We start from the raw sequence: 14,134 nt of genomic DNA on the forward strand, positions 1-14,134 counted from the left end.
AAAAATTATAATAAAAAATAAACTATAAAAAAAAAGAGAAGAGGATAGAGAAAGATAACAAGTGAACAATAGAGAGGATGTTAGTGAGAAACAGATATGGTTTATTATCTGTTGATGATGACGTGTATAGTATTCTCAACTGGACTGGTCTGGGAAGTATTTCATGATGGGTGAAGTCTTTTAACAAGCAAAATGAGAAATAGTGATTGACTGTTTTAAAAAATTATAATAATGATAATTATTGGGAAATGCATGGAAAAGACATTGAATGATAAAGCGGGGAGATTGATGTCTCTGTATTGACTGACATGCATGGCACTCCCTTTTGAAAAAGCAATGGAAGTCAATGTAAAGTTATATGTAATCCAATGTAATATAAAGAAGATTATGATGATAATATAAATAAAAAAAAAAGACTTTGTAAATGAGCTTAGAAATCCCATCATTATTTACAACATGTTCTTGCTTAAGGAAAAAGTGTTTCAAGATCAAATAGCTTTCACAAAAATAAATGATAAGATACAATCCAATTGTAATTTGAAAACTTTCAAAACTCACAGGAGCTGAATATGCAACATACAATTCTGAAGCTATTTCACTAGATACCCAATGATGTTATAATATGATTTTTTAATGTTTTTATATTTATTACTTACATTTAATCACCATACATCTTTTGTACATCAGTCAAGACAAAGACATTATCCTACACATTATAATCAGTAAATATCTTTTCATTTTGTGTCAATTAAACATAGTATTTGGGTTTTTTTCCCTGTTCCCCTCCATCCCCCTATTATTACCTGTGTATTTTCATTTCATTTTCTTGATATAATTCAGTCATTACTTTAAGTTTCTGCTGAAGCTTCTGATTCTCAGTTTCAAACTGTGTATTTTCTGACTGTAAAGATGCTTGTTCAGTCTGGAGATTTTTAATATGTTCTACAGAAAATTTTTTAAAGTTATGATTAAAGGAGTAAATATTCTAAGCTGCATATTAACATTTCAAAAAGATAAAAATTACTAAAAATAATACATTAATAATAAATGAAACTTTTTCCAACAAGAGAAACATCTGTGAGGTATTTTGTTTACTTAAATGCTTTTTAATATTTTAAGGTCACAAAAACCATTTTAATTTCTTTTCTTTTTTTTTTTTTTTAGGTTTTTGCCATAGGCAATGTGTGCTTGCCAGAGACAGACACTGAGAGGGAAAGTGAGAAATCACCCCCTCTCAGGGGGATGCCCACATCACAAGCCCCACCGCAAACCCTTCTCCTCCATCTTCCTGGAATTTTAGAAACATATGCTGCAGGTCCAGGACCAAAATCTGCAGTCAGCCATACAGGAGTCCAGCACCTTAACCACTATGCCACCTGCTGGTACCCCATTTTAATTTTTTATTATTTATAAGATTCTCAAAACCTCCAACATTTTAATTCCAGTATCTAATTTTCAACCTGGCAGCTAAAAGCCACTAAAGTTCATAGCAAGGTTTTGAAGATGAAAGCTTTAAAGGCAAATAATTTAGCCCAACATTTCCTCAGAAACTATTACCATATGATAAATAATGGTGTTTCTCAGTAAGACTTAAGATCTACCTCAATCTTTGTTTTAGATCAAAATTTTGACATACATTTTATATCAAGCCAGAAATTGGCATATTCTAGGAACAGATACTCAAACACCCTACTAGCTTAGCCAGATCATGACTGGAAAGAAAAATCACAACTTCAGCTTTGTCACAACTGCAAAATCATCTAAAAGAATATCTAAAAGAATTGGCTATAAAAATAAAAAATTAACAATTCTAAATAATAATGAATGCTTTATAATTAGTGCACCAATTGTTTTTTTTGTTTGTTTGTTTGTTTTCTTTTTTTTTTGAGGTTTTTGCTATAGGGCATATGTATTCACCAGAGAGACAGGAAGCAACGAATCACCCGCCCAGGGGAACAGCCACACTATATCCCTTCTCCTCCATTTTCCTCTTGGATATTGAGCATACACATGCACCTTGAGTTTCAAGCCTCTGGGTCCAGGATTTGAATTGTGGATGACCATGTGGGAGTCCAGTGACGTAATCATTATGCTATGAACTGGTCTCCAATGCACCAATTGTTTTTAAAAACCTATTTCTCTTCCAGCATTATAATCGCAACTCTGAACTCTTGTATTATCATTAAAGTACTAACTTGGGCCAGCCAGTGTGGTGGTTTAAGTGACTAGATCCCACACGATCCACTGGTTAAGGTGACTGGTTCCCAAATGGTCCACTGCGCCATTTGAGTCCTGGACCTGGTGTCTTAGAAAACATGCCAGATGTGTGCAAGTGTGTCTAAAATCCCGAAAGAAGAAACTGAGGAGAAAGGATTACAGTGTGACAGTCCTCGATAGAGGGTGAGTTCTCATTTTCCTCTTTCTCTCTCTCTCTCCAGTGAGCAAGTGTGCCTTCTAGCAAATTAAAAATAAATAACTAATTAAGTACAAACTCTTGAACTCTAAGATCGGGTTACTAATATAAAAACCTCAACTTTGACTCCTCTAAGATTAAAGTACCATTACCTAAAATGTGTATAAAGCAATATCACAAGTCTTACCACAAGGCAAAATCCACTCTGCCTAAAGAGGACAGTTTCAAACGCGTATTAATAAGCATGAAAAGTTTAGTAATTACATGTAATATTATATAATTGTTCTAAAACATACATACCAAAATAACAGTTAAGATACTTTAACATTAAGTGATTAAGTGCACAAAAAATTGTGCATGTTTCCACAGAAATTTTTAAATCTACATCAGAAAATGGGCTTTAAGTCATTACCAAGAATAGTTGCTTAAAAAGGAACAACATTGGGTATTGTTTCTATTAAAACTGAGTCATCCCTACAGTAAAAACAAAAGAAAAAACTATAAACCAATACTTATTTATATTTTATATTACACTCAGCTGTTTTGCTTCAACTTTTTCATATTAAAACAAAAACAAAACTGAAAAATAAAATAGCACTATAATTATCAAAAAAGAGACAAAGAAACTCTTCAGAAAAAACTTTCATGCTATAAATAGAAGATAAATTATAAAAAGTTCTTTCATGACCCATTAAAAAAAGAAAAATTTCGAAGAAGAGTATAAGCAGACATAGCAAATTTTAAAATAATAATAAATAATTCTTTTAAAATACAAACATTATGAGCAAAATAAACAGAAATGTTTTCAATGACAAGTAAAACTTCATTTCTACAGGTTTAATATCAGTCCTATATATGCTAATAAACTATGTGTCTGTATTACAGGAGCAACCCACACTAAGTAGTTCTATTACTAATGATCAATTTGTAATTAATGAATATTTTAAAAATAAGTATCAATTTGCTAATTTTTAGTAACCAGACCAAGTATTTCACACTCTAACTCAAAGTAAATATGGTTTTATATGTTTTCAAAAATAATTTCATAATTTTAATTTCACAAAAATACAGAGGAAACTGATATGGCTTTACAAACAAGGATAACAAAAATCAGGACTAATTTTTCACAAAAAAAATCAACAAAAATAAAAGTAAAACAAAAAGAACTGGATCTCCTCAAAACCGATTCAATTAATATTATCATTCTTTGTAATTGATTTAGAAAAACTCTAAAAGCATATAAATTACCTACCTGTAAGATCTTCCTTTATTTTATCTACTTCAGATAACTGAGTGTAAATTTGATTTCTTTCTCCTTCTAGAGTTTTTAAAGACGCATTTAACTTTAAAAAAAAGAAAAAAAATTAATCAGTTATACAAAAAAAACAAAACTTCAATATACCACGCCCAATTCTTTCAAAGCTATTTTTATTATTTTGATAAAATTACCATCTAGAATGTAGAAACCAACAATATGGCTTCCATCTTAGAAAGCTAGCAAAAGTTATCAGAACCAGCAGTTAGCATAATGGCTATGTCGCTGGACTCCCACGTAGTCGACCGCGGTTCGAGTCCCGGACCCGGAGGCTTAAACTCTCGCCGGGCGCGTGTGTGTGCGTGCCCAAGATCCCGAGAGGACAATGGAGGAGAAGGGATTGCGGCATGGCCACCCCCCTGGGGGGTGATTTCTCACTTTCTGTCTGTCTGTCTGGAGAGGGCACGCGTCCTATAGCAAAAAAAAAAAAAAAAAATCTCCAAAAATAAAAAGCTAGCAAAAGTCATCAACAGTTGCATATCACAGAAAAAGGACAGAGAAAAGCAGTGAACACTTTCCACTGTATGCTTAAACAATAGCTATTTTCATTCTATTTACTTACAACACAAATTCTGAAAAAAGAAGCCATTCACTATGTACTGTATACAGTCACTCAAAAGTTTTAAGTATCCACATATAGCTATACTTTGTACATCCAAAGGTCTCATTAAAATTGGAATAATAAAATTATAAAATATAAGAGTCAATGTGAAAGACAGTGAGTGGGGCCAGGAGCTCATATGTTGGTTAAGGTGCTGGACTCCCACATGGTCAACTGTGGTTTGAGTCCTGGACCTGGCAGCTTGCTTTCTCACTTTCCCTCTCTGTCTCTCTTACTCTCTCTGGTCAAATTAAAAAATAATAATAACAGTATTAATAAATTAAGAATTATTTTTAAAAGTGAAATTGAGGATCTTGACCCTATGTCAGCCTATGCTAATGAATATGCTTGCATCTTAGTTTTTAACAAAAAAATATATATATAAAAAGTAAAGAGAGCTCCTGTGATCTAGCCATTTGGGGAGAAAGGAAGATGTCCCACTGATAACTGGGCCTCCAGCATCCAAAACTCGCGTGTTTGGGAAGAAACCGACCACCCACCAGATGACTAGATATCGCTGCAAGACCACAAGAAATATGGGGAAGCAGGAAAATACCTCTCCCACAAGGGAAAAGGATAGCTCCTCTTTATACACACACAGTTCAATGGAAATCATGGAAATGTCTGATAAAGAATTCAGAACATTCATAATGGCAAAGCTAACAGAGATGGAAGAGAAGAGAGACAAGGAACTGCTGAAGAGGAAGGAGAAAGGAGTTGAAGAGTTCCAGGAGGTGAGGAAATTCATGCTAGATCTAAAAAAGGAATTTCACACTTTACAAAAGAATCAGATGGAACTGTTAGAGATGAAGGCTATAATACAAGAAGTCAAAATCTCCCTTGAAAGTATTAAAAGCAGACTAGATCATACAGAAAATAGAATCTCTAATGTAGAAGAGAAAATGGTTGGCCTAGAAAAATCCACCGCGAAGACTGAGAAAATGGCCCAAAAATTTGAGAATAATATGCGAGAAGTACTAGATACCATCAAACGTCCAAACATCCGGATAATAGGCATCCCAGAAGGTGAAGAGACTCATAAGGGCATTGATAATCTATTCCATGAAATCTTACAAGAAAATTTTCCAAACCTGGAGAGGCACTCAAAGATTCAGTCCCAAGAAATACAGAGGACCCCAAATAGAATCAACCCAAGAAGATCTTCTCCAAGACACATTATAGCCAGATTGACCAAAACCACAGACAAAGACAAGATACTAAGACTGGCAAGAGAAAAAAGGCAAGTTACCTACAAAGGGTATCCCATCAGACTAACGGCAGACCTCTCATCGGAAACAATGAGAGCGAGGAGAGAATGGGAAAATGTATTCAAAGTATTAAGGGAAAAGCAATTTCAACCGAGAATTCTGTACCCAGCAAGGTTATCGTTCATTTGGGAAGAAAAGACACGAACTTTCCCAGATAAACAAAACCTGAAAGAATTTACCAGCACCAGACCGGATCTCCAAGAAGTTCTTAAGGGAGTGCTATGTCAGTAAAATTAAATGCAGACACACAGAAATAAGAGTTCAGAAACTAAGAAAATGGGCAACTTAATTGTAGGGCCAAAAGCTGGAGTTGAGTATTACATCCCAGATTTCAATCTGGAACATCGAACCTCAACAGATACAGAAGAAAGATTAAGTACATGAGACTGAACTGATGAAACAGTATTCTACGACTTGACTAAAATATTGCTGCTTTTCTTCTAAGCTTTGTTGTCTGGTTTTAAGGACTTTTGTCCTGTCTTCAGCTATCAATAGATTCATGTTCCGACTATTTGAACAGAATACTAACCTGTTTCTAGGCTTTAAGTTTCAAAGAAATATCCTTACCAGTTCAAAACTGCTTTTCTTGAAACCATCGGCTGATCTTGCTATTGAAAGTAGTTAGATTACTTATGATATTGTGTGACCAACGAAATGTTGGGGGAAAAGGGATTGAAGACAACTGTAGACAGCAGAGATAGTGTAATAAGAGAGTGGAATAGGGCAGAGGGCTAGACATGGGGTAAAAAAACATATATATGAAAGTAGAAATGGAATATTATGGATGATAACATGCATTATTAAGCCACTATATATTCTAGATGGGAAATCACATTTAGAATGTTGTGATGATGCTCAGGGAATGAATGTAAATTAATAAAAAAAATTTTCAGAAGAAAAAAAATAGGCATTAGAAATACCTATTTGATGACTGCAGTTAAGCTATATAGCCCTAGTTAGGTGCTACTTTACAGTATGTTCATTCTATTCACTGAGGTTTATGCCTAAAGTCAGTCTTGTGTTCATGGATATGTACATATCAGCTGTGCTTGCTATTGAAAATATTTAGATTTATTAAGATATTTAGTGAAACAATAAAATGGGGGAGGCATAGAAAGCAACAATAGATACCAGACACAGTGTGGGAGGAGGGTGGGAGATGGCAGAGGGTGAGATAGGGAATCAAGGATGGGAAAAAAGGCAAAATATACAGAAAACAAGAAATGGAAAATGATTTGTTGACAATAACAAATACGTTGATGTGCTTGATTGAGCCAATATACAGTGTATTCTCAATGGAAAAATCTCATTTTGTATGCTATAATGATGTACAGTGAATGAATGTAAATAAAAAAAAAATGTAAAAAAAATAAAAAAATTAAAAAAAAAGAAATCCTAAAAAAAAAAAAAAAAAAGTAAAGAGAAAAATAAAAACTTAAATATGCTCAGGGTCTGGTACCAGCAGATGGCATAATGGTAACATCCCTGGACTCCCACATAGTCAACCACGGTTTGAGTCCTGGACCTGGCAGCTTAAAACTCACGCCAGGCATATGCGCTTGCATGCCAAAGGTCCTGAGAGAAGAATGGAGGAGAAAAGATTGTGGTGTGGCCCGCCTCCTTGGGGAGTGATTGCTTGCTTTCTGTCTCTCAGTCTCTCTGGCAAACATAGGCACCCTACAGCAAAAATCTCTTACAAAAAAAAAAAAAGCTTCGAGCCAGCAGGTGGCACGATAAGATAAGGCACTGGACTCCCACATGGTGAACTGCAGTTCGAGTCCCAAACCCTGCATCTTGAAAATTACACTGGGCATGTGTGCAGGCATGCACAAAATCCCAAGAGGAGAATGGAAGAAAAGGGACTGCATCATGGCCATACACACAGGGAGTGATTTCTCACTTCCCTTCTCTCTCTGTCTCAGCAGAGCTCACATCCCCTATGTGAAAGATCTCAAAAAAGAAAAAAATTAATAGGGCCAGCAGGTGGCACAGTGATTAAGAAGCTAGACTCCTACGTGGTCAACTGTAGTTCGAGCCCTGAATGCAGTGGCCCTGAATCCAGTGGTTCACTCCAGTTGATGTGTGTGTGTGTGCCCAAAATCCCAAAAGAATGGAGGAAAAAGGATTGCAGTATGACAATCCCTGAAGGAGTGATTTCTCGCTTTTTGTCTGTCTCTTCAGTGAATATACACAACCCTGATAGCAAAACTCTCTCAAAAAAATAATAATATGGGAACCGGCAGTTAGCGTAATGGCTATGTCACTGGACTCCCACATAGATGACCGCGGTTCGCATCGTGGACCCGGTGGCTTAAAACTCACGCCAGGCGCGTGTGCGTGCGTGCCCAAGATTCGGAGAGGAGAATGGAGGAGAAGGGATTGAGAAATGACCAGCCTCCCTGGGGGGTGATTTCTCGCTTTCTGTCTCTATGTCTCTCTCTGTCTGGCGAGTGCATGCGCCCTATAGCGAAAATCTCTCAAAAACAAAATAATAATAATAATAATAATTTAAAATCAAAGAAACGAATTGAATAATTTTAAATCGTATACAATAATGATATAATGAGGGACCAGCAGGTGGTATGGTGGTTAAGGCGCTGGACACTCTGACCATGGTTCAAGTCCTAGACCTGGTAGCTTGCTTTCTCACTTTCCTCTCTCTCTGTGTCTCTCTCTGGTCAAATTTTAAAAATGAATGAATGAATGAATGAATAAATAAAACTCTAAAAAAATAATAATTATATAATGAAAGAAAATATGTTTGTACAGTTGTACAACATATTTGTGTTTAAATATGTTGTGTACAATGTATTTAGTGTATTCTAACTGTACAATGTTTAGAAAATCTACAGTAGTATAGAATAATGTTCTAGGCCTTCATGATAATTTATCAATCAATCACTAACTCACTCAGAGCAACTTCCAGTTTTGTAAGCTCCATTCATTTTAAGTGCCCTATATGGGTATACACTATTTTATTTTATACTACATTTCTACTATACTCTTTCTAGGTTTAGATACACAATACTTATCACTGTGCTATAATTACTGTATTCAGCATAGCAACATGCCTTACAGGTTTGTAACCTAGGAGCAATGAGTATACCATCTAGGTTTATTCTAAGTACACTCTAAAATGTCTGCACAACAAAATTGCTTAACAACTCATTTCTCAGAATGTATTTCCCTAGTCAAGTGATGCATAACTGTATATGAATTTCTAAACTTAACAGTAAAAATGTAAACGTGGTCCGGCCTTGGTGGCACAGCCAGTAGTGTACTGAACTGCAGTGCTGGAAATCACATGACTGACAGAAGGTTCAGATCCCCAGCCCAGGGACAACACATCATGCACACCCAAGATCTTGATAACTGGAGGGAAGAGGAAGGGGATCACAGCATGACCAGACCCTTTTGAGGATGCATCTCCCTTTCCCTCTCTTTTCCTCTCCCTCCCTCTCGTTCCCTCACCTACACAAGTACATGCTTTCTATTGTGAATACAAAGAGTAAACAGCAAGTGATGAAGAAAATTCTGTTATTTCTTAAACATAATCATATGTGAACAAAATGAACTTCAAAAATAGTTACTAAGGACATAGGATTTTTTTTTTTTTTTTTTTTTTTTTTTACCAAAGTGTGCTCACCAAAGAGAAAGAAACAGAAAGAGAGAGGGAAAAAGAGCACCCCTCAACAAGTTGTGGTCTTTCTGCAATCCCTTCACCCCCACTTCTCCATCTTGTCAGGATTTTAAGCATGTACACACATAAACTGTGTCCTTCAAGCCACCAGGGCTAGTATTCAAAATGTATGGTCAGTCATGTGGCACCTCCCTTAACCACAGGCCACAAGGCCATCCCAGGACATAAAGATTTAGTCCATGTTCTATTACTTCCTCCATATTCTTTATATTTATGTAATAAGGCAAACCTTAGCAGCATGAATCAGTTTCTTCAAGGCTCCTTTTGGCTGATTATCTATAGTAAAAAATAAAACACAACAATGAGTTGAAAAAACAGTATGATCCCACAACTGACATCCAAATGATTTTATTAGTTCACTGGACTCAACCTTTATAATACTTCTTCTTGCTATAATAAAGATCTTTGGTCAGAAGGCAGAATGGTCTCAGACCTGTTCCCAAGAAACTAAACTGTAAATAAAAGCACTAAAAGTACTATATCACTTAGGGTTCTTCTGCATTTACTCTAAGAATAGTTATACAAGATTTAGTATTTGCCTAAATCAGCCTATGATCTTAATACTGGATTCTTACAGCATCCAAACTATGAGTGAAATTATAACCCAAATTAAGAATAATATTAAACAAGCAGGAATTTCTCTATTAGCAAAGAATTATTTCTTACATGATGAAGCAGAAGCAAAAAAGTACAAATAGAACTTTACATAAACTTTACTCTGGGAATGTAAATATTAATGCTATCATATAATAAATTTTTTTTAAATCATACCTTTTTTTCTTAATATATTTTTTAATTATATAGGGGGCAGGGTAGAGAAAAGAAAAAGGACATGAAAGTTCAAAACTACCACTGGAGGAAACTAGGTGAAAGGTACATGGAACTTCTCAGTACTACTTTTGCAATTCCCATGCATCGGTAATTATTTAAAAATTAAGGGTTCTGGTTTTTTTTTTTTTTAACTTCACTAGAGTACATGTGTGTTCATCAGAGAGGGAAAGAAGAAAGTGACAAAGCACCCTACATGGAGAATGTCATACCAAATCCCTTTTCTCCATTTCTCCTTTGAGGATTTTGGGGACACATGTACATGCACCTGGCATGTTTCTCAAGCTGCTAGGTAAGTCTGGGACTCATCTTATGCAATGGATCACTTAGGATCCAGCTACCTTAATCACCACGCCACTGGATGGCCCAAAAGTGTTTTGTTTTGTTTTGTTTTGTTTTAAGCTAAAAGAATTTCTTTGAGCCACAGTGATTATAGTGAACCTAACTTTTGCCATCTCCAGACTACAATCAGCAATGGAAATGGACAGCTCAGGAAGGCCAAGATTTAAGAACTATAAACATCTGAATAATCTGACTTTAAAAGAAAAAAAGTGTCAAAGTCTTCTTTTAGGTAACTCTAATTTTTCAAACTAGTCACCATCTATTTATTAGCTTCCAGTTCAGGGAAAAACAAGCACTAAATTGATTATGATGTAATTTTGAAAATTGCTATAAAGACTTGTATGATGTATACAGAGAGCAGAGGGTAAGGAGGCTGTAAGTGTGTCTGAGAAGAGAGAAAAACAGTAACTAAGAGGCAATACTCCCATTGAAGCTAAATTGTATGCACTGGTGAGAAAGGGACAGATGGACATGATGTGCCAAAGTACAGGTGTATAAAGAACACAGTACACAAGGGAACAGAAAGGAAATAAAAGAGTTAGTCACCATTTTAGCAAAAGAGGATGAGTCATGACTTAATACCTAAGTGAGCACCATTTTCTGATTCACTCTTCAGATCCAGTTCCAAGTTATCATCATCCGTTATTTCTTCTCCAAGAACTGCAACCCAATCTTTCATATTCACCAGGCGTTCAGTCAAAGACTTGACATTTAGCAAAGGGAAGAAAAAGAGAAATGCTTTATGCTAATGGCTTTACAACTTCTGAATATCCAGTTTTAGCTTAAAAATCAATCCATATAGATAATAGTACTTAAGTTCTTATTTCCCACCTGTTATTAACAGCCTTAAAAAACAGTAACTTTTATTGACTACTAAACTCTGCAAAAACCAAAACTAGTTATTCCTAATCAAATACAATATTTATTAATGGTCCATTCTGGCTAAATAAATACATCATACAATTACAAAGGAGAAAAATATTATCTTAAATGGAACGTCTCACATGCTACAAATAAGAATGGCCATTAACTTAAGAGTAAATTTTGTGTGATATAAGACAAATCTATAAGTGAGACAAATCAAAAAGATCATATAAATTTTTACTTGACTTATTCAAATCAACACCTAGCTGAGGAGTTCAAATGAAATAAATAAAAAGACATCATAAAAAAGAATCTGAATGGGAACATTAGAAGTTTTCCAACAGTGCTTTTTATAATTTTCTTAAATACAGGAAGTTTTTCATAACAACAAATTAGCAAATGACTGTGCCATGTATTTCTCTGGAAGGACCCACCTAAAAATCCACCCCGCTCTACAGTTTTCACCCTTCGATCTCCTCCCTCTCTTCAGAGCTCCAGGCATAAATAACATGGCCTATAGCTTTGAACAGAAATTGAGGTTAGCATCTTATTCTTGTTCTGTTATGGAAAAATCCCATGCTGTTCAGTAGAGTAAGTTTAGAGAAAAAAAAAAAAAAAAAGCCAATATGCCAAATTTTGAATAAAACCCCTAAAGCTGGAATCTTAAAAACATTCTTAGGAGCAACGGAAGTAACACTGAATAGCTTTCAATTTAGCATCCTTTTCAATGTACAGATTATAGGATGTTTGTTTTACATTTTCATTACCTGATAAGTACACTGAATGCTTATAGACGGAAAGCATAAGATTTAGAAGAATATATAAGGAAAAAAGGTGGGACAAGGAGAGACACGAAGTGGGAAAAAGTCACCAAATGGTAAAAGTAATATTTTGTTCCTGGAATTAGAATCAAGTTTCAATTAATTTATTTTATAAAAAATATTCATCTCTGAAAGTATATACACCAGTTAATCTAGGTATTAATGATATTCAGTCAATAAATGTAGCTTTAACTATATGTCCAATTTCTCAAACTCTTTCTTACCAACAGAAACAGATGTTAGTCTATAGAGAAAAGATAAAACTATTATTCTTTTTCTTTCTTTATTAAACACTTAGGTTAATATACAGGAAAGAAAAAAAGGACACACAGAATATTGAAATATATGTTACAAGTCTGTTAAGTCTTCAAAGTACATTTGAAAATCTAGATATATTATGAAAACAAGTGCTAAAAATAAGTTTTTATAACTCAAGAGCAAGTATAAAATTCTAGCCAACTCAGTTATTAAAAACAGTAGAGCACTTACCTTAATATGATTTTCTTTATCATTTAAAATTTGTTCTGCATGTACTTTGGAATCTTCAAATGTTATTTTCTGTTTATTAAGTTCACTTATTTGTTCTTTCCATACTTCAGCTTCTTGTAAAAGCTGAAAATGAAACAAAAAGAAAATGTAATCCATTCCGTCATACTTATGTATGTACTGATATGTACTGATTTATATATTTGGGATATATATATATACATATATATACACACACACACACACATATAAATAAATAAGTAAATAAATGTTAAAAAGGCATTGTGGTGCTGCTTAAAAAAAAAGAGGCCGGCTGGAGACCTGATGGTTAAGGCAGCAGGATCCCACACAGCCAACTCACATGGCTGACTGTTCAAGTCTCAGAGCCAGCAGCTTGAAAGACATGACGAGTTCAAGTGTGTCTGTGCCCAAAATCCCAAAGAGAACGAGGGGTTGAGAGCATGGGATTTCAGTATGATCATTCCCCATAGGGGGGCTTTCTCACATCCCCTTATCTCTGTGTTTCTCTCTGGCAACCACACTCACTCTCTGGCAAAAAGGAAAAAATAAAATAGAAAGACATGACTTCTGCTTTCAAAGAACTTTCAAAATAGGAGTAGTGTAAAATAAGACACTTAAAAATTCTTCAGCTGATTTATGTAATAAACATATCAAATAAAACGTTATCTGAGATATTTGACTATCAAATATCAAATACCAAATCTGTGAGATTTGATAATTTCTTAACATTCCTTATATCCTATATAATATGCCATACCTTACTTATGCCTTAACTACATAAAGCTTGAAAGCTTCCCATATCAAAATGCAACACAAAATTAAATAAACAGATAATGAGAAAGAAATTCTTACAACAGATGTAGCAAAAGCTTAATAACCTTAGCATTCAAAAAGCTCTTAGAAATTAATAAGAAAATAGCCCCCCAAAAATAAAGTGAGATTGAGCAGACAATTCACAAAAGAAAATGGTTAATATACATGAAAGAAAGGGCCAGCTCTGGTCCTTCCACCCAGGCAGTAGACACCAGGCCTTCAGAAGAAGATTCTTCATGGCTCCTACTAACTAGGAAAAAGAGGCCAGGCCTTCAGGAGAAGATTCCTCATGGCTCCTACGAACTAGGTATTTCAGGGCACATGAGAAATGAAGATTTTCTACTGATAATTCAGCCTCCAGCAAACAAGCTAGCATGGCAGGAGAGGCCAGGCCTTCAGAAGAAGATTCCTGGGACCAGCAGTTAGCGTAATGGCTATGTCGCTGGACTCCCATGTGGTCAACTGCGGTTCGAGTCCTGGAACTGATGGCTTAAACTCACGCCGGGCGCGTGTGCGTGCGTGCCCAAGAACCTGAGAGGAGAATGGAGGAGAAGGGATTGCGGCGTGGCCATCTCCCCTGGGGGGTGATTTCTTGCTTTCTGTCTCTCTGTCTCTCTCTCTCTGTCTGGTGAGCACACGTGCCCTATAGCAAAAACCTCTCC

At 35.3% G+C, this 14,134-nt stretch overlaps 1 protein-coding gene across 15 annotated transcripts in view; it reads right to left on the minus strand.

Moving 5' to 3' along the window:
* The window catches only part of MIA2 (MIA SH3 domain ER export factor 2), a 112,456-nt gene that overhangs the window by 36,713 nt on the left and 61,609 nt on the right, over positions 1 to 14,134 (minus strand). For all 15 annotated transcript variants that reach the window (XM_014589282.2, XM_006152342.3, XM_006152341.3 and 12 more), the window contains 5 exons: positions 12,642 to 12,764; positions 11,050 to 11,170; positions 9,527 to 9,573; positions 3,666 to 3,756; positions 804 to 942 (listed from right to left, as the gene is read on the minus strand). In XM_014589282.2, the coding sequence (XP_014444768.1) occupies positions 804 to 942; positions 3,666 to 3,756; positions 9,527 to 9,573; positions 11,050 to 11,170; positions 12,642 to 12,764 (521 nt within the window). The remainder of the gene's footprint in view (positions 1 to 803; positions 943 to 3,665; positions 3,757 to 9,526; positions 9,574 to 11,049; positions 11,171 to 12,641; positions 12,765 to 14,134) is intronic.

The sequence above is a fragment of the Tupaia chinensis genome, unplaced genomic scaffold (assembly GCF_000334495.1).
Source record: "Tupaia chinensis unplaced genomic scaffold, TupChi_1.0 Scaffold000350_1, whole genome shotgun sequence".
NCBI classification, from domain to species: domain Eukaryota; kingdom Metazoa; phylum Chordata; class Mammalia; order Scandentia; family Tupaiidae; genus Tupaia; species Tupaia belangeri.